Source organism: Trichechus manatus, unplaced genomic scaffold, assembly GCF_000243295.1.
Source record: "Trichechus manatus latirostris isolate Lorelei unplaced genomic scaffold, TriManLat1.0 scaffold00067, whole genome shotgun sequence".
Taxonomy (NCBI): Eukaryota; Metazoa; Chordata; class Mammalia; order Sirenia; family Trichechidae; genus Trichechus; species Trichechus manatus.
In genome coordinates this window covers 3835041-3845642 of record NW_004444003.1, presented here as the reverse complement: position 1 = coordinate 3845642, position 10602 = coordinate 3835041, and the positions used below count along the sequence as shown (strand labels likewise).

Below are 10602 nucleotides of genomic sequence, written 5' to 3'. Positions count from 1 at the left end.
CTGTTAAATGAGAAACTATTTTGTTCTGTAAGCCTTCATCTTAAGTGAGAATAACAGCACAATTGGAAGCGTGTAGTCAATGTCACTGAACTGTGCATGTAGAAATTTTTGAAATGGTGTATCTTTGGCTATGTGCATTTTCACCAAAAAAAAAAGGTTGAGAAGTTACAGGGTTGATATGTTGTGGGGTTGTTAACCAATGTCATAAAACAACATGTGCACTTCTGTTTGATGAGAAATTATTTGTTCTGTAAGCCTTCACCTGAAGTACAATAAAAAAATAAAATAAAAAAAAGAAAGGAAAGAAAGAGAGTGGGAGGGAGGAGGGAACACTGGTCCTTGTAGTATTCCCAAACCTGGGATACCACTGAGCATAGAGACAGTCCATATTTAAGCCACTGTCCCTGCCCATGTTGTTGTTTGTTATGTGCTGTCAAGTCGGTTCTGACTGGTAGCAACGCTATAGGATGGAGTATAACTGCCCCATAGGGTTTCCAAGGAGTGGATTCGAACTGCCGACCTTTTGGTTAGCAGCCTAGCTCTTAACCGTTGCACCACCAGGGCTCCATCCCTGCCCATAAAGGGTGCCATTGGTAGCAGGCTCTGACCTTTTACAGAACCAGCAAATCATGAGAGCTATAGAAAATTAAATGATTTTCATTGAAGCCTTTTGCAGGTACCTACACGGTTCGCACCCATGAGCCACTCCACAGAAGACAGATGTGGCAGTCTGCTCCTGTAAAGATTACAGCCTTGGAAACCCTATGGGGCAGTTCTACTCTGCCCTGTAGGGTCGCTATGAGTTGGAATTGACTCCATGGCGACAGGTTTTTTGGTTTTAGAAGGTAATCATAGGAGCCCTGGCCGCACAGTGGTTACGCACAACTGCTAATGGCAAGGTCCACGGTTCCAACCCACCAGCCGTTCCACAGAGGAAAGATGTGACAGTCTGCTTCCGTTAAAAAAAAAAAAAAAATGAGGCACATTCTCCTTCTTCCTATTTGATTTCTTGTGCATAAGGAATCTTGGCAATTTGAATCTGAAGCACTTGAAATGTTACAAAAATCCTCGGAGTAGTCAGACCTCTTTCTTTTTTTGTTTTCTAAATCCTGTCATTTCTCTGGTGTTCACTTAGACCAGGATTTTCTAAACCTGTTTCTGGAGAACCATCTTCACAATTCCTGCTACACTTTGCTAGTTAGTCAATAATTAATTTAAATTAACTCCTTTTACGTAGTCTGACCCTAATTAATAATATTCTTTTGAAATCATGGGTTTTATTTTTTCCTAATATACTTTAAAATAAGTACCTATTAAAATAATGTGTACCTCCTAAAATCCCTGCATGAACCGCCAGATACATGGTCCACACTTTAGAAATGTAGAAAACTTCAAGGTCATGATAGTGCTTTATCCACCACAAGTCCTGGAGACCAATCTGTTGCCTCTGACCTCAAGCTTTTTGTCAACGATCCATCCACAAAACTTCCATTTCCATCACAGGACTTGAGGTCGGGAAGCATGGATGGTCCAAAGGGCCACTTCCCTTCGGCTGCTCTCCCTAGAAACTGGTCATCACAGGTGGCTTACCTGCACATTCTTTCTTCACTGAGTTAAATTTTCTAACGGCACCTGGTTATAATTTATAGTAAGTACTACATGTAAAGTCTTCTTCAAAACTGTTCTAAACAAATGCTTAATAAGTTATGGTACATTCATACAATGAAATACTATGCAGTTGTTTAAAAGGCATGCAATAGATCCACAGATACTGCTATGGAAAGATGTCTAATATCCACTGTAAGTGAACAAAACAAGGTATGTTCCCATAGTAGGTACCCAAGGGGAATACAAATATGCTTGCATGGACATGAAATAATTCTAGATGAATATGCAAAAAGCTTAACATGAGTGTGGCTGGGGTGGAAGGAGACTTTACTTTTCAATTTATGCCCTCTTGTACTGCTTGGATTTTTTTCATATATATAAATTACTTTTAAAGAATAATAACTTTAAAAAAATTAGTTTAAATTTAAAAATAAGCTCATACTTCTACTGACCAGATTCACAAAGTGAAAAAAATAAATAAATGGGTTTACAAAGATACAGCCTCAGCAACTTCACCTCTGTTGATACGCCCATATCAAGTATTAGCAGGGTTCTCTCTCTAACACAGAATTCCCCATCTTTCTCAACAAAAGATAATTAGCAAACTCTAAAGCAGGGTTTCTCAATCTTGACACTATGGAACTTTTGGGCTGGATAATTCTTTGTTGTTGTAGGCAAGAGGGTAGCATGTTCAGCAGCATCCCTGGCCTCTACCCACTAGATGCCACCAGAATTGGAGTCTCCAGATATTGTTGAATGTCCCCAGGAGGGCGAAATCAACCTGCTGTAGAGCCACATGTAGAAAGGGGTAAAGTAAAAACAGCAGATTCTAGAGGCAGGCAGCCGACCTGCTATAAACTCAAGTAGAAATAAAACACAGGAAGGTCTTTAACCTCAGGGAGAGTGCAGTATCTGAAGAGTTCCTCATCTTCTTGGAAATCTTGGATCTTTGAAACCACGTTTTCACTTAGAACAGTTTTCGATTTTGCAATGGTCCTATCTCTCATTATCCTTAATCCCATTGGTTCCACCTCCTTTTTGCAGATCCTTTCAAATTCATCCCTAGAAAATTAAATTTGCAAATGATGTCAGTACTGCTTACTCCAAGCACTTGCCTGGCCCTGCTCTATGGAAGGATCACAGACTCCAGGAGTTGTTCTCTGCACAAAGTCTGCCTCTAATTCTAGGTAGAAATTTTTCTGTGAGGGAGGAGAAAACGGCCAACTCTGAAGTCCTGGCCTCTTAACTGTCAGGCTGGAGTTCACTACCAGAATTAATATAATCCTTAGCCTAAGACACCATTGAGGAAATATTTGTGATCTGGTTACATCATCATGATAATAATAATAGCAAACACTTCCGTAGCACTTACCATGTATATAATATTCTGTGTACACTTTACCTTATTTAGTCCTAACAAGAATGCTAGGGTTTAAGTACTGTACTATCATTATCCCCATTTTACAGAGGAGAAAACAGAGGGTGGAAAGGTTGAGTAACTTGCCCCAGGACACGTAATACTAAGTGTTGGAGCTATAAAAACAAAGTCAGGCAGTCTGCTTCTGGAGTCCATGCTTTTACCCATTCCTAACAATCAAATTATTAAAAAGAAATTTGAACATGTACAAGCTAATCTAACCTACATTCCCATTACATACGTATTTTTGTAAAATAATCGAGTGCTATTGTACCTAAAGCGTTGAATATCAGCATCAGATACCAGACTTTTAATGATAAGAAACCCATTTTCTTCATAAAATTGTCTCTGTTCCAGACTTAGGACATTATCATCCAGAGTATACCTAAAAGAGAAAAAAGAAATCCCCAAATAATTCCAATTTTTAAATCCCAGCCTTACAATATGTATCAAAAACTTGCAAAATGTTTATACTGTTCAACCCAGCATTTATATTTCTAAGACTTTGTTCTAAGGAAATAATCTGGAAAATTGGAAAACATATGAAGCACAAAGCATTAACTATGGTCACCCAAAAATGCGCATTAATGGAAGAATAATTAAGATTACAGCCTAGGAAATCCTATGGAGCAGTTCTACTCTGTTCTATAGGGTCACTATGAGTCAGAATCAACTCAACAGCACAAAACAATAATTAACTAATTATATCCACTCAATGGACTATGACTCAGGCATTAAAAATGGAGAGCATAAAATAGCATGTTCAATTATAGTAAAATAGGATTACAATTGTCTAAAATAAAGACATTATCTGTAGAAAACTGGTTGCAAATAAATGCACCAGAATATTTTAACAGTAATTGCCTTTCGTTAATGAAATTATGGATAATTTTTAAAAATTACTTCTATTTCTCTGATTTTTAAATTTTTCTATAAATGATATGTATGATTTTTCAAACAGGAAACAAATTCAATAAATTTTGTTGTTGTTTTTTCTTTTTTTAAATGTCTAGTTGATGCATTCTCAGAAGTAATCAAAGTAACAAAACCCAAATAATGCACCAAAAAAACCAAAACCAAATCTGTTGCCGTTGCTTCCAACTCATAGCGACCCTATACGACAGAGCAGAACTGCCCTATAGGGTTTCCAAGGAGCGGCTTGTGGATTCTAACTGCCGACTTTTTGGTTAGCAGCTGAGCTCTTAACCACTATGCCACCAGGGCTCAAAAAACTCAAATCACCCAATCCACTCCTTTAGATCGGAATTGTGGCTCTCTGAGAATATTCCGTGGAGATCAAGGTCTCCCCCTTTAAAGGAAATTTAAGATAAACCAAAGATCCTAGCTAACATGTCGATGTAACCAAGATATATCATGCCTGAATATTTCAGAATACTTTAATGTTTTTCTTTCTTTCTGAATTTCAAAATACAGATAGAAAATAAAGGCCTAGGTCTTCAAATTTTTACAACTGTACTAATTAGAACAAGTCCTGGAAACTGAGGATTGTATAATGAATTCTAATCAGGCAACCAGGTATTCTGTATTTTATATCCTAGTTGTAACTAGAAAAAACTTTCGCTTACATAGAATAGTTAAAAATTAAAATTAGATCTACTCACTGGAATTGTTGATGGGAAAGATTGGCAGGGGATACAAGTTCTGAAGTGTGGTAAGCTACCTAGTATATGAATTAAGGCAAATAAAGTAACATTTAGGAGGCTACCTTTCTTAGAAACAACAGTCTGCCCTTGATTGGTTCTCATAAGAAAGGATTGTTCCTGAACCCATATCAGCCCATGTAATTCCACATATAACCACTGTCATTCGTGTACTGCTGCTTAAAGCCATTTCACTTGCGCCACTTCATTTCATTTCACAATAGCCTGGAAGCTGGCAGAAAGAGCAGGAGCTTTATTATCATTCCTACAATACAGCCAAGGAACCCTCGGCTGGAGGGCTAAGAGTGTGGGCCTTAAGATTTTTTGTTTTTTTTCCAACTGACTGTTCTTTCTACTAAACTGCTGAATGAATAAAAATTCAAATGTTCAGCTCTAGAAATAAAGAGAAACATGGTATTCAAAAGAAGTATTTAATTTAGCGGGAGTCCAATCCAAAATAGAAATAGTTTGGCTAGTCATTTTTTAAAAAGTCTATAAAATAAATAATGTCTCCCAAAAAAGTATGATTCATACCTTCTAGCATAATTTTAAATTCCATGAAGTAGAAATTCTTTTTGTAAAATCTCTTTCTACCCACTAAACCACAGCATCTCATTGTCTCTTTTTTTTCTTATTGTTTCTTTAGCCTAAAGAGTTAGTGTCAGACACGTTTATAAATAAATAAATAAAATAAAAAAGAGTTACTGTCAGAATGTCACTCCTCATAAACATGTTAACATTTCTTAAATAACATCTTTGTATAATTTGGTGACACTGCAATAGTCAAGGACAGAGGTGGGCCAGAAGTCAGAATTACTAGCTACTTCTGTTTTCTCCAAAGCAGAGAGGTTAAGGCCCTTGGTCAGCTATTCTGAGCAACATATGGCTGCCAACACAGTCCAGACTTCCGCCTTCCAACCCAATGTTTTTTTCCCCTCTCAACTACTCCTGCATTGTTTTATACTTCAAAAGTGATGAGTCCTTTTTCAATAATCCACATTTCTTTAGAAAGAGTTAAGGCTGGGTAGAAAGATTCCACAGAGCCATGGCGGCGAAGTGGTTAAGAGCTGACTGCTAACCAAAAGCTTGGCAGTTCGAATCCACCAGTCGCTCCTTGGAAACCCTACGGGGCAGTTATACTCTGTTCTATAGGGTCGCTGTGAGTTGGAATGGATTAGATGGCACACAACAAATAACCTCAACACTGTTATAACAAAAACCAACAGGATCTGAATGTCCAATTCTAAAAGCAGAAAGAGACTGGACAAGGAAACTTTAATTCTAATCCCAGTCATATCTAGACCCGATAAATCAACGGTTCTCAAAATTTAGCTTGCATCGGAATCATCAAGTTACAACAGAGTGCTGAGCTCCGGTACCAGAGATTCTGATTCAGTCTGAGGTGGGAATTTGCATTTCTAGCAAGCTCCCAGGTGATGCTGATGCTGCTGGTCCTGGATCACACTTGACCAACCACTGCGTTAGTTAAATGACTTTGGTCAAGCTTTTTAATCTGTCGGTTTCTCCATTTTCTCATCTGTAAAATGAGATTACATAATCACCTGGGCTCCCCCATCTTTCTATGGACAGAATTTTAAACTTACATAGTTACAATACATGACTGCTTTGAAACTCAACCGTGAGAGCAATAATGAAAGTAAAAGCAGCAGCAATCTTTGAGAGATGACAGGATCCTAAATATAGGAGAACAAAGGCTAATTAGGTCACTTAAAGAAAAACCCCACGCAGTGTTCCATGGAGCTTCCAAAACTTTGCCCTGGATGGAAACACTTAATCTGAGCAGGCAAAAACAGTTCTATAACGCATTTGATTTATGGATCTTTCTGGATCCACACATCTACAAAAACATTAGCACACACATTCTCTCCAGGATTAATTTCTGAACACCAAATCAGGAGGCAGACACACAGCACTAAGTCTTTTTCCAGGAAACAATGTTAAGAACCTCATGGGGTTCACCGGCCCACACAGGCTGCGGCATAGAGAGCTCCCACGGAAAAGGAAGTAGCAGAAGGGCGCTGGCCAAGAACAGATTCCACCTGGAGAAGCCAGATCCAGGGCAGTGCCCTGTGTCCACCTCCTCCGCGGAAGGGGGCATGACCCAGGTGTGGCTGGGACTCTAGGTCCTACACCAGTGCTGGTGTCCGCTCCTGAGAGGGCCCCTGTTGCCTGCCTGCCTTCATTCCTTCCGGGAATGTGCTACAGTTTACAATGTGACTGTGCGTTGATGTCTCTAGGAGTCCCTGGGTGGCACAAACGGTAAAGCGCTGGACTGCTGGCGGTTCGAGCCCACCCAGAGGAGGATCGGACGACAGGGCTGGCGATCTGCTTCCAAAAGGCCCAGAATGGTAGAGAGAGGCCACACCAGCCACAGAGGCCACGACAGTCACGCGCCTGCTGGGAAGGCAAATTCCTTCTTGGGGAATTGGGGGCCACCGGCGGTTAAGGCTGCACCCCCGTCCCTCCCCTCCCAGCGCCTGGAAGAGATGTGATCATCACCGGGAGGAGAGGAGCAAAGGAAGGCGAAGCGCCAGACCAGGCAGGTGTGCGATGCGCCCTTAAGGCCACCATCCTGACTGGGGTCGCCAGGAGCCCCTGCCTGGCGCGGAGGCCGAGGTGGCGGCGCCTTCCCAGCCCAAGCTCCGCGCAGCCCGCGCCCCAAAGGATACGGCGGCCCCGGCCGCGGGGTGGCCGAGGTGTCCCAGCACGATCCGCAGGCGGGCGGCAGCGCGGGCCTGGTACATGGCAGCCGCGAGAAGACGAGAGCTGTTCAGCCTCGGTCACTTAACTCGCTACGGGGCCCCTGCCTCGGGGATTGGGACGACCGGCGGGACGTAATCGGTTGAAGGGCTGGACGCAGCAGGCGCGGGCCCGGGAGAAGCTCGGCCTCCGCTGGGCGGGCCCTGCAGGCCGATGGCGCGGAGGCGACCCCTCACGGCGATGAGTCAGCAAACACCGCTCCCGCACACTGTTTCTAAGCAATCACTAATATTGCTAACACAGAGGAAATTTAGGCTTGATGGTTAGTAAGTAATTGGCCAAGGTCACATAGCTGGAAGTGGCTGAGCCAGGCTTACTCACACTCTGTACTGCACAGCCTAGGGATTTTTTATTCCAACTGATGTTCCTTCTACTAAACTGCAGAACGAGGAAAAATTCAAATATTCATCCCTAGAAATAAAAAGAAACATATGCTATTTAAAAACCTATTACCTCCAGTCAGTTCAGACTCATGTTGACCCCATGTGTTACAGAGTAAAACTGCTCCACGGGATTTTCTTGGCTACAATCTTTACTAAAGCAAATGGCCAGCCCTTTCTTCCGAAGCTCTGCTGAATGCGTTCAAACTGCCAAACTTTAGGTTATTAGTCGTGTGTAAACCATTTACACCACTCAGAGACCTGTGCTATTTAAAAGAGATATTTAATTTCGTGCGAGTCCATCCAAAATCTTAGAAACAGTTAGGCTGGTCATTTGAAAAAAGGTCTATAAAATAAACAATGACTCCCAGAAACGTATGATCCACAAGGTCTAGACTAATTTTAAATTCCTTTAAAAACCAGAAATTCTTTTTGTAAAATCTCTTTTCTATAGTGACCACAAATTATTGACAGCATTTTCCTCTTATTTTCGTTGTTTCTTTAAAGATTTACTTTCAGAATGTCACCCCTCATAAGCATGTTATCATTTCTTAAATGACATTTTCATATAATTTGGTGACACCGCAATAGTCAAAGGAGAAAGGCTGACCAGAAGTCAGAATTACTAGCTACCACTGTCAGCGTCCAGACCAAGGACTGACTTTCATCTTTGGGTTCTTCATTCTTTTTTCCATTTTTCCACCTTATCCAGAGTTTCATATTCTTTTAGGTTAGCACAAGGACCCTGGACCTGCCACTTTCCTTATTCGCTCTTCATCCGCCCGATCTGATCATCCCACGGCAGGAACCTGGCTGATTCTGACCTGCTCAGCTGGGATTGCCGAGGGTTTTCAGGAGACACATTTATGTTTATGTAGTTTAAAGTTAAGTCTCTGACCTTCGGTGAGTACTGCAGAAAGAGAATTTGCACGGGTTTGGGGTTTTTTGTTTTGTTTGCTTGTTTTGTTTTGCTAGTGAGAAAAGCTTCTACTGGACTGGGAACGGAGCCCTGGTGGTGCAGTGGTTAAGAGCTCGGCTGCTAACCAAAAGGTCGGCAGTTTAACCCACTAGCCGCTCCTTGGAAAACTTTTGGGGCAGTTCTACTCTAGCTCTATAGGGTCGCTCTGAGTCGGAATCCACTAGCTGGCAAGGGGTTTGGTTTTGGTTTGCACTGGGAACAGACGAATAGGTGTGTCTTTGCTGCCCTCACCTGGTGCAAAGTGGGGACTACTTGGAGGAGGAAAAATACCTGAAACAGCTAATATGTTAATTCAGTTCGTTGTTGTTGCGTGCCCTCCAGTCTGTTCCGACTCATAGTGACCCTATATGACAGACTAGAACTGTCCCATGGGGTTCCCTAGGGTGGAATCTTTACAGGAGCTGCTTGCCAGGTATTTCCTCCTGGGTGGGTTCCAACCACAGACCTTTTGGTTAGCAGCCAAGCGCTTAACCAATTGTGCCACCAGGGCTCCTTGAATTCAGTTTGCCCCCACCCAAATTATTTAAGGATCAGAGCCTTCTCACTTAGAGGTCCTGAAAGTTATTGGCTTTCCTGATCAGTGAGAAATACGAATGAAATGAAGCTACTTCTACCTGTACTTTTAAAGTTCCCTTAAAATTGCCTTCATTTCCTGACTACAAGCATATGAGAATCTTTGACCTCTCTACCATAAGGCATTTGTACAAAGGTTGTGTTTAAGTTTCTGTTTCCCAAGAGATGAAGGAAATCCTTGAACACTTCTGTTATCTGACTTTTAAAATTAGAGGGATGCTGGATTTAAATTTTTTTCCTTTACAATCACACGAGGAATTAAAACAATTTTTGGTTAGGTAAAGAGGTAATTGGATGAATGTTACTGGTTTTCTTAAATAGCTATTTGGATTACTTGAAAATTCCCTGAGTAGGGATATTTAGTAAATCTGTTGTTAAAATTAAAATATTTCAGAACTATTGAAAGGAAGCATTAATGGAATGCAAACGTTATAAAAAGAATAACTTTTTTTTCCTCCTTCAGCATTTGATACTTATTCACTTCTTCTAAAGTTAGATTTTTCTTTTTCTTCTTCTTTTTTTTTTTTTTTAACTGTGCTTTAGGTGAAAATTTACGGAGCAAATTAATTTCTCATTAAACAATTAATACACAAGTTGTTTCGTGACACTGGCTGCCAACCCCACGCTGTGTCAACACTCTGCTCTTCTCCACCCTGGGTTCCCTGTTTCCATTCATCCAGTTTTCCTGTCCCTTCCTGTCTTCTCCTCTTTGCTTTTGGGCTAGTGTGCCAATTAGTCTCATATACATGACTGAACTATGAAGCACGTTGTTGGCCCTATAGACCTGCCTAATCTTTGGCTGAAGGGTGAACCTCAGGAGTAACTTCAGTACTGAGTTAAAAGGGTGTGCAGGGTCCATATTCTCAAGGGTTTCTCCAGTCTCTGTCAGACCAGCAAGTCTGATCTTTTTTTGTTTTTTGTGAATTTGAATTTTGTTCTACTTTTTTCTCCAGCTCTGTCCGGGACTGTCTATTGTGATCCCTGTCAGAGTAGTCGGTGATGATAGCCTGTCTTAGTCATCTAGTGCTGCTATAACAGAAACACCACAAGTGGATGGTTTTAACGAAGAGAAGTTTATTTCCTCACAGTTAAAGTAGGCTAAAAGTCCAAATTCAGGGTGTCAGCTCCAAGAGAAGGCTTTCTCTCTCTCGGCCTTCTCATCAGTGTTCCCCCAGACTAGGAGCTTCTCCGCGCAGGGACCCC

At 41.4% G+C, this 10602-nt stretch overlaps 1 protein-coding gene across 1 annotated transcript in view; it reads right to left on the bottom strand.

Annotated features, from left to right (window-relative positions):
* Window positions 1-7513, bottom strand: part of PHYH (phytanoyl-CoA 2-hydroxylase) — a 50786-nt gene extending 43273 nt beyond the window's left edge. The window contains exons 1-4 of the mRNA XM_023734356.1: window positions 7377-7513; window positions 4648-4706; window positions 3300-3410; window positions 2502-2670 (exon numbers count right to left, since the gene is read on the bottom strand). Of these exons, the coding sequence (XP_023590124.1) occupies window positions 2502-2670; window positions 3300-3410; window positions 4648-4706; window positions 7377-7451 (414 nt within the window). The 5' untranslated portion in view covers window positions 7452-7513. The remainder of the gene's footprint in view (window positions 1-2501; window positions 2671-3299; window positions 3411-4647; window positions 4707-7376) is intronic.
* Window positions 7514-10602: the final 3089 nt, after the last annotated feature.